Source organism: Rhea americana, unplaced genomic scaffold (genome assembly GCF_003343005.1).
Source record: "Rhea americana isolate MKP2758 unplaced genomic scaffold, rheAme1 scaffold_10, whole genome shotgun sequence".
Taxonomy (NCBI): domain Eukaryota; kingdom Metazoa; phylum Chordata; class Aves; order Rheiformes; family Rheidae; genus Rhea; species Rhea americana.
The window spans coordinates 7,804,275-7,823,035 of record NW_028185039.1 but is presented as its reverse complement, the minus strand read 5'-3'; the positions used below and the strand labels follow the sequence as shown (position 1 = coordinate 7,823,035).

The following is an 18,761-nucleotide window of genomic DNA, read 5'->3' as shown; positions in this document are numbered from 1 at the left end:
GGAGGTGGAGCGCGGCGGCGGCGGCTCGGCCCGGCTGGAGGACGCCAGCGGCACCTTCACGGTGCTGGGGGTGGAGGAGGTGCCCAAGGGGCGGCCCTGCCTCAGCGCAGGTACTGGCTGGCGGGAAGAGGCAGGGGACGCCGGGGGTCCCGGACCAGGGCCCCCCCCCCGGCGTTGTGGGGCCCTCCCCCGGCGTTGTGGGGACCCCCCCGGAGGTATGCCCCCCCGGGCATTGGGGACCCCTCGGCGTTGTGCCCCCCACCTCGGGTGTTGCAGGCCCTCCTTGCACATTGTGCGTCTCCCTCCCCAGGGAGGGAACAGGCTTTTGGCCCGTTCCCAGGCATTGAGGCCCCCACAGAGGCATGGGACGCCCCCCCCCCCATGTGGCACGCACACAGATGTGGCATGCTTAGGGGGTGCAGGGACACAGATGCTTACACACACACACTGCAGTGTGTGCCCRGGGTGTGTAGGCACCCTTGCGCACACACCTGGGATGAGGATGGCTCAGGGAATTCTGTGCTCTCCATGGGGCAGGAGCATACGAATGGGCACGGAGGTAGGTAGGGTACCCTGTGCAGGGTGCATGCATCTGTTCCATTTTGTAATAGGCGCTTGCACCACGCTTCTTGTGGATATGCCTACAGGCTGGAGGCAGGAGACTCCTATGGCCTGTGTGCCACTGGGAACATACATGCTGGGAACGCTCCTCCAGCTTCCTCTGTGCCTGTTGTACATGGTGAGCTTCTGGGGCCACACTGGGCTCGCACAGCTGCAGACGGGCTGTGCTCACAGGTAGCCCTCGCTCAGAGAGGCGGCATCCTGGAAAGGCCATGCTGCTGTAGTGGTGCTAGAGCGAGCAGCATGTGCTAGGGAAGGGGGACGTGTACTAGTAATGAGACTTTTGTTGTCCTCACATGTGAGCTGTGGTAAGGGTAGGGCCTGTTCTCAGGTCTCCGAAGTGCCAGGAAAAGTTTAATTGAGCTGGAATACTTAGGGATGCTTTGTGAGGCCGGGACCAGAGTTCGCCTTTCTTTTCTTCCTTCACCAGCGCTGTTAAGTGTAGTAAAATGGAGCAAGTTCTGGACTGCAGCATCCAAGGAGTTCAGATGCCAAATACTCACTTTCCTTAACTTTCAGTGGTCTAAATCCACTCTTTCTCCACTCCTGTAATATAAGGAGAAGCTGTTGGCTGTATGTAGAAAATCTACTATGTACTGATGCATTTGTGGGTGTTCACCTAAGATCAGTCTAGTACTTCCCATGTTACTTGGGCTTAGATGCTTCTGGGATAAATCCTCTGCATATATTTATGGGTAGGAGTTGTTTTCAGCCATATATATAATGATCAGTTAGAAGTAGAAAGGTTTGGTAGTCTGTAACATTATAAGTAAATATATGATAAACTAGTCTTAGCCACACAGATAACAACGTCTTTTCCTCAAATTTCGTGCTAAGCAATCTTAGTTCCTTCTATGAGCTTTCTTGCAAATATTGACATCTTTACTTCCAACTATTTAACTACTTGTTTTTAAATATTTTGCATGCTTCCTTAAAAAAAGAAAGAAAGAAAGAAAATACACCAGTTAATTTCATGGTATTTTGTTTGTTTTTCAGGGAAGTATGTAATGGTGATGGGTCTGGTGCGGTCCTGCAATCCTGAACCTCTTCTTCGAGCAATAAAGATGACTGATCTTTCTGAAAATCCAGTGCATAAGAATATGTGGAGCCTTGAAGTAGAGGATTTGCACAGAGTCATGCCCTAGAAGCTTTTTCTTCTGCCCAAAAGAATTGGAAATGTGATTTTTTGCTTAGTTATTATGCAGAGAATTGGGCTGTTCTGAGTATATGTGGTTTCAAATGTAGACTGAGAATGGTGGATTTTAAAAATATATAATGTCTGTTTAAAGAAAAATGGTATAACTAATTAGAGCCCAAACAACAACCACTTACCTTGGAGTAAACGTCAGAGAGAAGTCAGGCTCAGAGTTAGGCTGAGACCTGTGCATGGGTGGTAGTGTTCATGATGTCCATGTCCTGTTTCACAATCTCTTCTTATACCAGCAGATTAAATCATATTACTCAAATAAACATTAATTTGCTTCATTCCAGGTAACATGTCTGTGTTGCCATGAATATTACATGTTTTTACATATGTTGATGTTTCTAGGATCATGAGTTTAAAAGTAGTCACAGTGATGCATTCTTGGCAGCAAAAGCTGCACAGAACTTACTTACATTAGGAGGGTGAACTTGATGGAACTATGTGAACTCGAACTACATGGAATGAAGGCGGAATGTGTTTGAGTCCATTTAGACTGTGGTTGGAAATAACTTGGTCCATGTTTTTTCTTTCAGTAATAACCATGACAGTATCAGACTTGTAAGACAGGTGTCTTTCTGATTGTAGGCATAACCTTGTATTAAATACCTGTCTGGTTTCTGTGTTTCTGAAATACTGAAAGTGGTACAATAATAACCCACGTGTTCCAGTGAAGTGAAATGAAGTGAAAAGATGTGATGCAGAATTCCTTGGAACAGGTCCTCCAGGTTCAAGATGCAAATACTTTTACCATCTCACAAAATAAGATTACCAAGTCTAAGTGCACTTCTCTATATGAACGTTTCCTTTCTTGTTCCAGTGTATGCTATTTTTAGTCATTTAAGTCGTTATTAAATTTATTTATTTTTACATTTTTTTTTTACCTCTTCCTGTAAAAAGTAATGCTATGAAATCAAAACAAGCTCTCTGGAAAAAAGCAGAACTGATATTACTCTTATTTTCCAAACATTATGTTTCTCTGAAGAGAATTTGAGTCCTAAGGAAAGCACTGCATTATCCATGTGGTATAACTTTGTAGTTTCGAAGAAGGAGATTAGCAATCCAGTTAGGATGTATATTAGCTCTTGCATATATGAAGGGAAAATTTCCTCTAATTCTGTCCTATACAATTAATTTAAGACAAGATTAGGGTAGTGATAATTACATTAAAATTGTGGGATTGTTTTCAGATCATATGGAAATTAATTACTATCTTTAAGTAGACCTTTAGGTGAGAGCTTTAAAGATTAAGTATTCATTTTTGGATTTTTTTTTTTAACAGGTACAAATTTCCATCGTTGAGTTTAGCATTCCAAACCAGGCAACCTCCGAGGCAGATGTACAATGGAAATCCTGTGCTATGAGGCCTTGATGATGAGATGCCAAGACAAATGTACATACAGAATTATGACATTATGGTAGTATTGGGCAAAAATCTATTTGTGGATTCCTGTAGCCTTTCAGAAACAATCCATGCTGTCAGCATATTGGCTGACAACCATGTTTAGCTGGCAGTAGGTAGCTACTCTTCCATCTGAATGCTTCTCAGGCCAGGAACTTTAAGTTCATTCCAAACCAAGTTCACCTTGGCATGCATTCTAGCTAGGCAGGAAAATCCTGGAAATAAGAGCTAAAAGCCCTTTCGCATCTGTGGTGGTGTCAGTAAATCTACAGCAGAATTAACTATGGTTTATAGCCTTGTTATAGTTAGTTAATATACAAGGCAGCAGTTACAAGGCATGGATTAATCTGCTGTTAATCCATCTGGGAATGATGGCTATTCACATAATGCATCTTGAAAGTTATGTTTCCTGAGGGTTGATTAAATATTGCTGATTTGGATTTGTGGAGGATTTCTCTGCATCCTTTACCACATTCTGTTATCCAGAGGCTCATGAGTCAGTTAAACTTTGTGTGTTTGGGGTTTTTGTGTTTTGTTTTGTTTTTTTTTTTTTTTTTAATTTTCCTGATTGGTTGTTAACATACCGGTCCAATGCTGTTACTTAACTGTAAACAAGATCTAGAGCTCTTCATTGTTTGATTTGGGGTGTTTCATAACTGTATTTCTATCCATATAAATCCAAACATAAATTCTGATTGCAACCGCCGGAAGATTTTGCATGCTTGATCCATCTGAAGCTATAAATGTTGCTTGGCAGTTGATCAGAAGAAATCTGTTGCTTAACTTCTATAAGGTCTGCAATTACAAACAGTAGTGCAATAGCTTTTATTGTTTTAAAGCCAAGATTAGATGCTTTTATGACAGTTCACAGTAAAAAGTGCTTTTCTAGGAACTCACTCAAAACTAAAACAAGTTCTTAGCAAAGCTGAATGTCTAGCTGCTAAACAAATGACTTCTAGCTATTTCTTGACTTGGAGTTTAACTGGGCTTTAGCTATTGAGCGGCTGATGATTAGGCTGTGTGTTGCTCTGATGGCACTTACATCACCTAGGTTTATGGCTATAACTGAAATGCCTAGTCTCTGGGTTTTGTCTCGGGTGGAGAGTGACAGGTTCACTCTTGGCACAGCCTGTAACAGCTCTGTAAAGAAGCTGTTTGTTTGGAACCGCACTGCTTTTTCTGGGTGGTGTGGATTCTCCCTGTTCCCCRTCTCAAACCTGTGTCTCAAGCAGGGAGGTGCCGGTGTCAAAGCTTGGTCTTTCTTGCTCTAAAATGCTTGGTTGTTTGGACTTTTTGAAGAGGGTGGAAAAATGCCTATGGATTGCAGGAAGGCTTCTGTTTGCATTGCATCAACGGTTTGTGGTATAAGCATTTGCATGGTATACGTAAACAGCTGTGAACCTTGTAGTATATGAGCTAAATAAAAGCAATGTTAATAGTGACTTGTAGGTACTAGAAATAACACTTGGAAAAGTGACTAACCACTGTATTCTCTTGCAAGGCTGGTTGCTATGCTGTGTGCCTGTGTGCTTGTGTGTGTGAACCATGATGGGCATGAGTTACAGACGCAGAAGTTCCTGGGTTCTGATGAGCCAGGATGCACGATCTGAGGAGCCGCTTATATTGTCTACATATTAGTAGATCCTAACTATTGGGCTATTTCTTAAATCGATTTTTCTGCTTTCTCATAAGATATAGTTTGTATACTGCATTACCTTTATTATTTGAAGCATAACTATTTTAGTCGTTTAGAGAGTGAGCTCTTGAGTCAAGCTGTCCTGAAACATGCAACATTATTGGTAGTTGCATGCTACAAGTTTGGTCCAGATAAAGCCAGGGTAGTGCAGCGAAAATGACTATTTCAAAGCACTGAAACTGAAGATTTGAACTGAGAAAGGACTCAGTCAAATTCTCCCATGGGAATCCTTCCTAGAGGATCACATCCATGAAGAATCCCAAGGAAATTTTATTTGGTTTAGGAAATGCTTTTTTTTTTGCTCTATATATCTCTTGGCATGCTCCCCTGTAAGATTGTTGGCATTGAGAATGATAGCCAGTCTTCAGGGACTTACTTACTTACAGAATGTGTATTTGTATCTTTGCTTCCTCACATAATCATCATCTTCTCTCCTTAAAGACTTGTCTGGTGGTGTAAGTAAGTGCCCTTACCCTCTAGCTATCATCTTGATGCTGTTACTGCAGGGGTGTATTATTTCCATTTTTGAATTCCCATGTGATTGATTAAGCTGTACTTTGGATGGTTTGCTCATTTCACTAGAGGTTTAACAAAGTTCATTTTAATAATTACTTGCTCTGTGACAAACTACTGCCTGTTTGTTGTTAGTTATTTATTTTAGGAAACAGGCATGAAAAATAGATTGCCTTTCTTACCATTAGCAGCAGAGGCCCTCTGGCATGTGAGGACTTGGCTGGTAAGGCAAAAGTGCGGGGTGGGAGGAGAGACAAAACAAAATCCCTTTCAAAGCCAAGCTTCTAATGCTCTGTTCAAATTAGGAACAAGATACTGGAACACCCCCACCCCTAAAAAAAAAATCATTAATCTGTTAGTCCTGGTCTGTATAAATGGTGCTTTGTACGGGCTTTGGCTACCAGGTTAATGCAATGTTTATTGTTGATTCGGTTAGGTGGGTGCTTGCTTGGGGACATGAGGGATGGCGTTTTCCATTGAACTAGGTGCTGTCACCACCTGCTGGTCATTCAGCCACATTAATAAGTAATCTGTACCAACACTGACTAACACGGACCTGCTGTGAAGTTTGGGGACTAGATGTGGTATGGAGCGCCTGTTTGATTTTTTTTTTGCATCTCTTAATGGAGATCTAGACAAAACTTTCATTTGAATAATGGGATGGTTTAGAGGCCTCTACCAATAGCTGGACACAATATTTGTAATTTAAAGTGTTTATTGGTGTTTAAATGGCTGTTTAATCACCTGTGGTATTTTAAATGCAGTCTCTTGTGTGCCACAGCAATGCCAGACTCATCCAGCGCCCCAATAGCTGCCTTCAATTCAGTGTTACTGGCTGCAGTTAGCATATAAAACAAGATCCGCTTCTCTTTTCCGCATTTGCACTGCAATTAGCATTAGCAATGCTTCTCAGTGTCTTGCTCTATTTGTTGACATGTCACTTTGTTCTTGTAACTTACTTAACTGTCAAAAGTTCCCCCCACCCCAAAGGTGTTTGGAATGAATGAATGGATTTAGTTATTTATTTATTTCTCCCCAAGGGAAAAACAATTGTCTGATTGTATCAGTGACACTAGCCAGGCTCTGCAAGTGTTGCTATAATTTGCTTGTCTGCATGAAGCACCTGGGAATCTCGTATGCCAGCAGAGACATGAGGCTGTCCTAGAGCTTCATCTGCTGAGCGAAGGCTCCCATCTGAAGCACGCTGTAGGAGTTACTCTGTGGAATGGTTTCTCTGCTAATGTTGTGAGTTAATTTTTCTTCTTAGTGCATGCTGCTGCTTCTGGATATCTATGCTGTCTGTTTGCAACTGCTTTATGTAATCCCAGCTGGTGAAGTGATTATTAAAACATCCATGTAAGCGGTTGGACAAGCTGTAATCAAGAGGAACTGTTGCTACTAATTAGCACTGGGCGATTTTGCACATATTATGCATAGGAGAACCAGCCTTGTGGGGCCTCTTCTGGAAAAGCAGAGGGGGCTGTGTTTATGCTTTAAAGGCATAGCGCTTATCAAATCTGGTGCTTTTCTGGTCTGGCAGCTCCAGCCAGACTTGCAATTGGTAACTATTTGCAAATGTAGGTGCGGTCCAGGTTGTAGCCATGAGATAATGTGACAATGGATGACTTGGTTCTTACCTTTGGATTGCAGTAAATTAGTCTGTACTTATGGTACAAAACCAAATAGTTATCTGTACTGCCAAATGCTAGGAAAACTTAATACCCACTGGATGTTTTGGACTCTGTGTATGTGCCAGCATCGTATTCTTTTTTGCATGCTGGGGCTTCAGCTGTAATACAAGGAAAGTGTCAGAGTATGTTTAATTTTCTGCTATTAGCTTATGTTCACTGTACTGTGAACATACTAGCGCTGGAACCAGCAGCAACATAGACAATGTTATGTGCCTAAAAGCAGCATACTCAAGATAACTGAGGCCAGCTGGTATTTCTGTCTCTATGCAGAGGAGTTTTTCATGAGAGCTCAGACACTTCTAATTCTGTAGATCAGGACAACTTTATTGTTACAAATTATCAGTAAAAATGCATACAGTGTAAAAACAAGGAAGTAAAATTATCAACATGTAACAGTTCAGAACTCTATTATTTCAATGTATGCATATTCTTATGCAAAGGTATGAAGGATTTTGTTATGTTAAATTTCTCTGAGGAATAAGCACATTCCTGGTACTGTGTGGGGAAAAGTGTGTCTCATTTATGCATTTTTTTGATTAGTATACTTAAAATATGGAGAATAACAGCTGAGACACTTTCACCTAAGGTATTTACAGATACACTACTATAAGACTACCTTATGAGTAAGATAGGTATACGTCCTAACATATAAACTGACTTCTGAGAAGATAACAGCCTAAAGACATGAAGGAAGAATGTGAAACTGGTGAAGAGATACCAAGAAGGCTGTTTTTCTTAACGGTGTGCACACTGATAAGGGAAAAATCAACTAGGATAAAATAAGAAAATGATTAAATGCTTTATTTACATTTTTTAGCCATCTCATTCTTATCTTGGCCTGCCTACATATTGGGGCACTTCTTTGGAAAAAGGTCAGTTTCTCCAGAATTTACTGTTAAGTGAGTTTCAGTTCTGGAGAATAAGACAGCATTTTTGTGCAGGTTTAAAGCCAATATGCTGCTTTCACAAACCAGCCATTTACACTAATATGAGATGGAAAAGTTTTTTTTGATCTTTCAAATGTACTCGTTATGGCTTAATGCTTGTGAAGAAGCAATTCTGCAACTGAATGGGAGAGGTTGTAGGGTATTTTTTTGTTTGTTTGTTTTTAAGTAAGTAAGTAGTTGATACTCTCCTGTTCAGTTTCTTTTGACTGATTACAGTTCCTTGTCATTGTACTGAAATCACTGCTCTGGTCTCACGGTTTTTCTGGGTGAAAAGCTTTCTTTCATATGCTTCATATTCATAGTCATAACACTTAAATTCATTAACAGTTGCACTGGTTTCTCTACTGTTGCTTCTAGCTGGTCTACCCAAATGGTTAGTTTATTTTGGATGCTGAAAGGTCTTTCATCTTCAGGGCTGGTATCTGCTATTCAGAATAAGCTCAAACTGAAATGAAGAAGAGATGAAATCTAAGTAAGTGTTTAATAAGTTCTTAAAGGATTAAAAATAACGAGACATGTAGTACAAAGGAAATCTATAAAAGGGAAAAATAGTATCAGACGTTTTTATGACACTGTCACAAAGCTGGGGAAAAAAGTACTGCAGAATTTTAGCTGCAAGTATTATTGCTGTTAGTGTGGTTAACTGAGCTTGTGATCTTCTACAGTTCCAAAACCCTTTCCTCAGAAATGGGTAATGTAAACTAGAAGCATTAGTTGATTTCATTCTTTTGGCTAATGCACTATTCTAAAACTGGTTATGACACAAAATCAACTGAATATTTAGGCTCAGATTAAAAAAAAAAAGTCTCTATTATTCATATATTCCTAAATTCATATAAACTATTGAAGTTTGAAAGTATATAAGTTTGAAAATAAATGGATCTCATTTAAAATGAAAAAAGGTACAAAAATATGTTACTGTTCATATACTTTATATACAGTTTATATAATATGAATTGCTGATTATTACATGAAACCAAATAAATTATTCAGACAAAAAGAGATTGAAAACAAAAATGGTATCTGAAAAGTAGAATTCAAGAGGACAATTATTTTATACACTTCCAGTGCCTCTTCTACAAAGCTAATTAGGAGGAAATAAGAAAGTCATTAGGGAACATGAATCAGGGAGGTTATTGTGTCCCTCTGAGTGAATACCAGAAAGGATAAGAAAAACAGAGGAGGAGAAGGAGGAAGAATTCCAGGAATAGAATCATTTTTGCTTATGTCTGAGTTTTATTATCTGATTTCCTCATATGATACTGAGTAATAACCATACATGGTAATAGAGCAGTGCAAATATTCAGAAAAAGAAATGGAAAATTACCATTGAGGAGGAATTTCCACAGGGACAAAATTTCGGTTGCACAAGTGAACAAATGCTGCTGCTAAGCTGCAGGCAGCTTTCAACTCATTTGATTCACAGGTGTCATACAGACACATGCTGTAGAATGGTTCAGGRTCCACCTTAAATACAAAGCAGTTTTGTTTAGGTGTTTGGTATACAGAGTAAAAGTATGCCTCTCTTCTGCCCGCCAGACTCTCCCTTGACGTGGGAACAGAAAAATCTCACCAGTCAAGAACTGAAAAGGAGGTCTCAGTTCGTTTGTTGATTTTTCCTGCCAACTCCCCCACCCCAGGTCTCCCTTGTTACAATATTCACAGAGCATCTCAATTCACTAGCTGATTTCCAGGTTTTTACTTGTTTTTCCAAATTGTAGACTCATATGCTAAAGAGTATTGTGAAGTCATGCCACTATTTTGTAGCTCTCAGGGACCCTACTTTATGGTGATAGACACTTTTTTTTAGTTCTAGATTATTCTGATTAAAGTTATCTACAACTAAACTTTATCCTCTCAGTAATTAATGCATACAGCTCTGAAATATGGTGTCTGGGCATTCAGATAGTCACTGGTGACCCCAGTTATACTTACAACTTTGAAGCAGTTCCTAAGAAGAGAGTGAGCTTCTTCAAAAAGCACTTCACAGACACTTTGCTTAGCTGTCCTGGTACATGGCTGCACTTTCTTCTGTATGAGACTGCACTTGTTCACCTGAGAAAACAGAATCAAGCAACTTTTTTTTAACATCACAGTGCACGCTCAAGAGTGAGACAGTTTGGAAGAAGATACCGGCAGCTCACTACACTGCTCTGTATAACATTTATTCATTAAGATTGAGAAGTGCCTTGCAGTCTTCATAAATGAAACAAAGTATCTGTCTTGCTTATAAATATTACAGATTACAGACATTGTTTCCTTTTTCTATTGATTTTGTTATTCATTAAAGGATTTTGGTGGGTGGCTGCTGACACAGTAAGTAGTTGGCTTGCAATCTTTGAGTTTATAAATGATAGATTAAAGTTGTGCTTTTACTAGAACTTTCTGTTGGAGAAAAATTCTGTATATCCTTATTAGGACATTAATATGCAATATATAACAAGAAGGCTTTAAGAATAAAAACGTCCGTACAACTACAAGCATTTCTGGTAAATGAAACGTGAATGAATTTTGTTGTACATGGTTTGGGTCAGGTCCTTTACCTTTCCAGTTAAGAGCTAATGATAAGACATATTAATAGAATCAGCAATAAGCAGCATTTGCTAAAGTTTGTTATGATTTATTTTGACTGAACACTGCTTTTAAGATGTTGTATCAGATCAGCAGTTTTTTTTTTTTTTTTTTTTTTTTTTTTTTTAGATCAGTCACATCTTTAGATGCCAAAGCACTGAATTTAGAAGACCTATTAGAAAAATGTAAACTCAAGTTACTGTAATGTAATTAAGGAAAAAATTTTAATTGCCATTTTAACTTCCCACATAACCCTCTTCCTGAAGGGATCAGACATTTGCAAAGTTCCTTATTAACTTCATTTTGTACAGCAACTGGTTTTGTAACACTAGAACTTCACTGATTCTATCTGCAAGGTCAATTTATGATGTAGGCTAAATAGTAATAAACTCCCGGTAGTGACTTTCCAGTCTGAGTTTGTAATTCAATGCAAGATTACTCCTACAAGGCAGAAGGATTGACTGCTTTTACTTCAAGCTTAGATACTTGGCCAGATTTAACTTGATTGCTTTCTTACTTTCTGTAGTACATACATTTTGTGGTAAAAATTCTGTTCAGGAAAGACGCTTGCAAGCATCCAATTTATCAGCACAGGTGAATATACTGGCTATTTAAACTAGTTATTTCTGGATTATCATCCCTTCCTACCTCTTTAGAAAAGTTTCTACGACTTGGTAATAGTTACTGACTTGGTACATTTGTATTTCTGGCCATTGCTTTAATGATGTATGACAACAGTACATTATCAGCAAGTCAATCTTCTTAATACTTTTTTTCTGAACAAGATATGACTGCAAGCAGCACAGAGTTCAGCTAGCGTCATCTATAAATTCTTCTTGGCGGTGCRCAGCACTGCAAAGATGCTGTGTGGCACACAATGAAATGTACTGATCAATAGTGGAAGCACAGCCGTTAGGACATCAGCCACTTAAAGAAGGTCATCTGTGCCTCCCCCGCTTGTTTACGATGGTGAGTTTCTTAGGTATTACTTTTAATTGATTTTTATTTCTAGTTCAACTTCTCCTTTGGTTCTTTGGTTCAGGTGATTGCATTTTACCACTAGATAGAATGAAAGAAGGTAGTAATATATTAGAAGTTAATATTTGTAGCAATTAAGAAAGCTATACTAGCAGTCAGTCACATCACAATCCCATCCCATCGCTCACAAAAACATAATCTGGAAAATCACTAGATGCAACTCTCCAACAACAAGGAAGAGTACAAGAAACTTGAAGCTATCGTCGTTCTTAGGTAAAGTACTAATTTTGTAGTAGAGTTTCAAATTATGTTTCAGGGGATTTAGAGGAATAAATACTTATCATCAACACAGCTTGAAAGCACAGTAAGGTTACATTCTGAGTTTGTTCAACTGTATTCACAAACTGCTGTGTACATGTGCACATTTTTGTGTTTAGATTATCTTCCTGTGATTGATAAATTCCATTAATTAAGTTTTAGTGTCTCTGAAGCAAAGAAAGAGGCATATAACATTACTGCTAATTTAAGATAGCTGTAAGAAGTCCTTTTATGCTACCTCATAACTGAATCAGTTACTGATAACTCTCCAAAAAATTTTGGCACTCAGTGGTTTGTGGATGGAGAACAGAATGTGTGGATGAAAAGCAGAAAGACCAAAGAAGTTGATTAAGAGGCTCAGCAGATCCAGTTACAACAAACAGCTCTGAGGATCGCTTTGAGAGCAGTCATGCAATAAAGTATGGCCTGGTGGACAGACATGAGGGCTTGTCCAGGACTTAGAGAGACATAACCACATGCTTCCACATTCCAGAAAGAGGACTGTTTTTAGTAGGAATCTGTCACAGATGCTTGATTCCACCATCAGTTTCTCCTAATAGTAGAAACAACCCTTGTGCTGTTTCTAAGCTTACCACTTAGGCCAAAAATCCTTACTAACACCCTCAGGGAATTATTCTTGTTTTGCTTTTTTGAAAAAATGTACAACTTTCTCCCTAGTTAAGGCAGGAAAACAAAGTATATAGAGTATGCAATATCTAGCTTTAATTCATCTAGGTAAGCCAAAATAGTAGGTCTCATGTTGTCCTTTGTGCTCCAGCACCATAGGTAACCTGCATGGAAAGAAGCCCCTCAGCTTGTTACCTGCCAGCTCTGTGTGAATTCTTGTACGTTGTCAGTGAAGGAATGATTAGGAAGTATCCATTCATTCCTTGCTTCATTATCATTGGTACCAAAAAGCCCAGCTGAAATACCTGGAATGGAATTAAAATGAGGTAAGGTAGGAGTGGTCACAAGTAGACACAGGGAAATTTTAGATGCTATTTCTGGACTCTGATTATTCCTCGCAGTAGAGCTGAACTGTAAATCCAGAACAAGGAAACTATGCCCAGGCATACATTATGGATCTTTCTAAAACTGCAGGGGCAGTTGGTTGTTCATTTGTGTCTTCGGATGAGATAAATGAGTATATATTCTCTGCTAGATTCAGTGGTATGAGTTTTAGAACAGTTTGGGGCACTTAGAGCTGTTTCAAGCGTACCAAAAAAAAGCTGAAGCTTTTAGGCCTCAGTCTTTCATGTCTTTTTAGGTTTGACAAGCTAAATCTACTACAGAGCAGTGATTCTCAGACAGGATTGAACTGACTGTATTACATCTATGCTCTAGTTCCAGCTACTTTATTGCATTGAAACTACAGTAATCTAGATAAACACTTGCTGCTCTTACGGGACTGCTGTATAATTGTGCTGTTTGACAATAACTGAGAACACATGGTGCCATCTCCCAGGTTTGTATAAACAAAAGTGGGAAAAAGAAGTGAGGGACAACCCACATGATAGAACTAAAGGTGGCAGAATTCAGAGGTACAGAAAAAACAACTGCCAGCTGGCAAAGCTGCATGACTGATACTCACCATGGTGCCATCCAGCCAGAGTGACAGTACAGAGATCATACTGAAAGTCGCAAGAGATGGAAACTCCGTTCTGATCAGACATCTCTATTTTGTTGGTTTCACTCCTTGAATCAGTGGTATTCTTTTCAAGAGATCGATCCATTCCTTGGCAGTTCTGTTCCATAAAGGAGAAGTTATGTATCTTGGATATCTGTATTAAAATGAAAATGCAATTTCAAATATTCCAAGTATGCCACAGTGAAAGTTACTATTTCTGGTTATGAACTAGCTCAGTGTAGGTTTGCAGGTTGGCTCGTGTCAATTTTGCCCATCCTAGAGTTAGGGAATGAGAACTGGGTTATAGGATACCCTGAAAGAGCAGGGAAGCACAAAGCCTCCCAGATCTGCTGTGGTTATGGGTCCAGTTTATCCACTGTATTTTTGCTAGTGCCATTCTCTTGGACCATGTAAGAGGAAAGCTGAAAGGTTCATTGAGCTTCTCTTATTTTGAGGAAGTAGAGAGAAAAGCAGCAGCCCTTGAGTTACATTTTTTGGGGGGGGAGAGTTATTTTATGATATGTTACTAGGATTTACTTATTATAATAAAAGTGAGCTGTTCTGATCTATGTTTGGAGTTTTTAATACTTTGAAGAATGCTTTTTTTTTTTGGGGGGGGGGGTGTCAAAGATAATTTCTGGTCTGGAAAGGAAAAATGTTTGACTGTTCCCTCTTACCTTCAGTCTTGGGTAGATATTGATCACAGTCTGGTTCATCTCCACATACAGTGATCTTGAGTTATTAATTTCCTGGTTTAGTATTACAGTGAAAGTATTGTGAACAAAATCCTTGGCAAGGAGCACACTGCACTTTGATTCCAAATCATAAATTTTTCCATCAAAAGTCACAAGATGCTTGTTCCCTATTAACATAGCATGATCTAGATAAAGATATTTCAAGGGAAACATCAGTGAACTGACCACAGAGCAGGAAGTGTTAGGCTACTACTTGCTTGCTGTAATATGAACAGCTACTGATTGGCTTATTCCTAAAATAATTTTCCAAGCTATCAGCACATTTTTAGTTAGTTATAAGTTGCTCTGCAACAGAAATTCCTCCAGAAAGGGAATAATCCAATAATTTATTTTCCATTGTAGATCAGCCTGAGTATCCTAAAACTTTGGGAAATATAAATCAGGATTCAAAGCTCCTCTTGATTTACAGTCATGTTACTTGATACTCTTTCCCACTGCCCCTAAATATACATTATATATTGCTATTCAGAAAACAGTATGAGTATTAAGCGTCTCCAAAAAAAAAATCCTCTCAAACTAGATAATCTCACATAGCTACACTGCAAAAGCATTGCAGATATACTTTGACTATTTGGTCACTAGGAACTGCTCTCAATGCCCTCCACTGTGTCTCCTTACTGGAAAGAAGCCATCAAGAATGTCTCTTTCTGGAAGGTCCATTATCTACAAGTGATAGTTGGGACTGAGCACACTTAGCATTAGCAGTGCTCTTCAGGTAATACTGTTTCTGAAGGGCTAAGCTTTCTCTCCCTGGTCCACAGCAGTAATTTCAGCAATTTCAAAGTGCGACAGCCTTCATGGCAAAACTCAGATATTTGGTGAGCCAAAAGGTATGACTGGCATTGAACAATGACACCAAACTACAAGAGGATATAAATAAGACAGATAAATTCCACCTGCTGGTTTCCAGCCTCAACATAGGGAAGTATAAAGTGTTCGAAAAGTTGAATTAATATTAACTAGAGTGTTTCTAACAGTCAGCTTTAACCAAAGTAGGACTATTCTACATATGATTACCATTTATAGGAAATACTAGAGATGAAGCTTATAGACAAATGACTAATTAGCAACCATCTTTATGAAACTACTATTTCAGATCAGATTGTGGAATTTAGAACTAAGTAGAAATAGACTCTGCTACGAAACAACACTCTGAAAGGGCTTACGTTCAAAGGGACTCTCCATCATCCTCCGTTTGAATCTATAATACTCTGCAACTATGTTGATGTTATAGAGGTCTTTGAGAGGTCTCATTAGCTTTTCTTCAATGAGATAGTTAGTAATATTTGCCAGGTCCAGAGAGTGGTCTGCTTTAGGAAGTACTGGCAGTTTTACTGTCACTGAACAGTTCCTATGGAATACAAACAAAACAGCACATGCTCTTACCTGCTGAACTGATTCACAATACAGTTGCTATATTATTAGAAATGTGGAAGTGAAATATTCACCAGAACTGCAGTTTTGTTAGAGCTGCAAAATAAAGTTGTACCATGGCTAAGAGCTCAAAAAACAAACAAACAAACAAACAAAAAAAAACAAACAAAAAAAAAAAGAAAAACATGTCATGTAAGGCCATGTTAATTACAGTTAGTGTTACTCTGTTTGCTGCTGAATATCTACTTCTGAAATGCAGGCTATCCTGATAGCTTACCAAAATGAACATTACAGTGTGAATGCTGTGTGCCAAAAGCAACGAATGGTTGCTGTCTGGAACAGAATAAAAATATGAGCATATCCATTTAGACCACTACACAGCAACAGAGTTCCTCCAAAAAAATAAAAATTACCTAATTACCTGGCTGAAAAATGGTAAAGGTTGAGTAGTGACTTCCGTATCTTGCGCACAGCTCTAGAAAGTGTGGCTTCTGCCCACCTGAGCATCTGATGTGTGGTCTATCAAACAACAAGAAAAGCAGATTACAAAATTGACTCTTAAATGACCTTATAACAGAGTTCATACTTGACAGGGAGTTTTAATGCAACATTCAGCAAAACAACACTTTAGTCTCCCTTGCCTTTGACAACTGCCTGACAGGTACCATCTTGTCATTTAGAGGTTACCATCCAGATAGAGGAGACATTAGTCACGCAGTGGTTCTGTGCATCATGTAGTGCACACAAATACATCCTTCCTAAAATAACACTAAAGTGTACCAGTGCTTCACTGAACTAATGATGTACTCCACTAGCGTGCAAAGGATTGAGATCTGTGTCAATATAAATTAGTGTCATGATAAATCTTTTAAGCTCCTCATTTCAACTAGAGGAGCCCAATCCTATTTGTACGCTATTAATTGTCATCACCATCCCTCCTGTCGGTGGAAGAAAAGCAGAAACTATGTGAATGACTGGTCGCTGCTGTTGTGATTTCAATTAGAACTAGCAAAGCAGCTCCTCTAGTTGGAAAAGGACTGCTGTCAAAACAGGTCAATTTTTTCAAGAGTAATATATTTGCTGTGCACATTATCTTTTATGTGGAAAAATTCATTTTCATTTAAAAATTATTGCAAGTATTTTTGTACTGATCTGTGTTTTACCTGAGAGCACATGGGAGTATTTGGCTGTGCACAGCACCACAGAATAGACAAAGCCTGAATTAGAAGCCCTCATGAATGGTCTTGGAAAAAAACGAAAGGAAGCTAGTAGCATTAATTCCCGTCAAAGTACGCAGGGTAAAACAACACATTTGGTGTGAAATCTTAATAAAGGTTTCTATCCATTTCTCTAGCTAGGTCTATCTATAGATCTATCTATCTATCTATCTATCCAGAGTTCACAGCTGAGACTTGAATTTGTAGGTCTTTTTCTTTAAACCATAAAAAACGAAGCCATGATGTACAGATGTATACCAACCATATCCAGGCCTGCTTTCACAACCTGTATTGCCACCTGGATTGGTTCCATTAGCCAAACATCTTTCACAACCCTTGGCACAAATGCCTGGACTTTCTTCATGTACTCTTCTGTTTTCTCATGCCAAACCTCATCCAATGGCTTCAAGGTTATGTCATAGTAGGCACCCTTCAAAGTTGCTAATGGCTCTGAGGCAAAACACATTACAGTAAACAAACAAACAAACAAACAAAAAAAAAAAACCACTTTAGATAATGTTACAAAGATAATGTTACTTTTTTCTTTCCCCTCCTCCTCTTCCTCCCAGTTTCCAGCATGAGTGAAGGACAGAAGCTTTATCTTCACGGAAGCTAGGCACATTTCACAGCTGTGCCTTTGGACACAGTGTTATGGAAAAAAATGAAACAGAGGCATTTAGCCACAGTTCTGATCCACTCACATGCCATCTACTACATGTACAGTGCTGCTTTCTGAAATAAATGTAAAGAATGCTTTGTAATATGCTACCATTGGAGCTGCACAGCCCAGCCTGCACCTGACCAAGGAATAATGGGACAGTTTAGTCACAACTGATCTCAAACACAGTTGAACAACTAACTCTCACTTTTGGCAAGAATCTATTTGTAATCTGTGATGCAAAATCAGGTTTTACTCTTGCTGTGAGAATGGAAGGTAACTGCTAATTATAGTCAACCATATTTCTAAATGGTTTTCATATGGACTATAATCCATCTGAGTGGTGAATTACTGGCCACACTGTAACAGTGTGTGTGAAATCTGGCTAACAGAAACATTCAAAACTCAAGAATGGCTCTGAACAGCCCTTTGGAAAGAAACGCTTGCCTGGGAACTGTTAGCAGAATTGTTTCAGCATAGGAATCAGTGCTTTGTTCTCATCTGATGGAGCCCAGACTCCTAAGGCAAAGACAATTCCTCAATTATTTCATTAGAAGGGTAGTCACACTGAGGTTACTTAGAGGCTCACTGCATGAACGTTCCCTCTCTGTAAATAGTAAGAGCTAAGAGTTTAGATCAACACTTTTTGCTAGATCAAAACAGAAACATTTATGTTGTTCAGCATCTTTTATACTCAGTTTGCTTTCTCCTGCAAACTCCTGATGGTTTTTGCTTACTTTGCAATTCGTTCTGCATTTGCTGGACAATGTCTTGAATTTTATCCAGGTAAAGTGGGAGCTTGCTTCTCAATATCTGCCTGATTCCACTCTGCTTCCACACCTGTGCAACAGCTCTACCCACACTGTGGAGGAATCCTGCTGCTTCTTGCAAGGCTATCAAAGGCCAGCCAGCTGCTTCGAACAGGAAATCAACTTGCTGCATCTACAGTGGTGTCCAAACAAGAAGAAATATCAAAATATGTAGTGATCACAAACAGATCTTTACGGTATGTTTTTCCTTTGACTTTGATTAGATCTTCAAAGATGCCATGTTTTTACTCTAGAGCTCAAAACATTCCCATTATTCCTTGTTCTTTTTTGACTGATATTTAAATTGATACTGAGAACTATCAGCTTTACTACAAATAAAGGTAGGTTTCGTAACATCAGGTCTTTAAAAGCAGAGTTCACCT

The 18,761-nt window shown here is 39.0% G+C and overlaps 2 protein-coding genes across 2 annotated transcripts in view; one reads left to right on the top strand and one right to left on the bottom strand.

The window, feature by feature from the left end:
* Positions 1-2,456, top strand: part of RMI2 (RecQ mediated genome instability 2) — a 30,719-nt gene extending 28,263 nt beyond the window's left edge. The window contains exons 2-3 of the mRNA XM_085300693.1: positions 5-110; positions 1,618-2,456. Coding sequence (XP_085156819.1) covers positions 5-110; positions 1,618-1,766 — 255 coding nt within the window. The 3' untranslated portion in view covers positions 1,767-2,456. The remainder of the gene's footprint in view (positions 1-4; positions 111-1,617) is intronic.
* A 5,785-nt stretch (positions 2,457-8,241) lies between these two features.
* The window catches only part of APOLTP (apolipoprotein lipid transfer particle homolog), a 95,873-nt gene continuing 85,353 nt past the window's right edge, over positions 8,242-18,761 (bottom strand). The window contains exons 64-73 of the mRNA XM_085300681.1: positions 18,307-18,511; positions 17,174-17,361; positions 16,116-16,213; positions 15,487-15,671; positions 14,243-14,445; positions 13,530-13,719; positions 12,761-12,870; positions 10,007-10,126; positions 9,399-9,538; positions 8,242-8,516 (exon numbers count right to left, since the gene is read on the bottom strand). Of these exons, the coding sequence (XP_085156807.1) occupies positions 8,501-8,516; positions 9,399-9,538; positions 10,007-10,126; positions 12,761-12,870; positions 13,530-13,719; positions 14,243-14,445; positions 15,487-15,671; positions 16,116-16,213; positions 17,174-17,361; positions 18,307-18,511 (1,455 nt within the window). The 3' untranslated portion in view covers positions 8,242-8,500. The remainder of the gene's footprint in view (positions 8,517-9,398; positions 9,539-10,006; positions 10,127-12,760; positions 12,871-13,529; positions 13,720-14,242; positions 14,446-15,486; positions 15,672-16,115; positions 16,214-17,173; positions 17,362-18,306; positions 18,512-18,761) is intronic.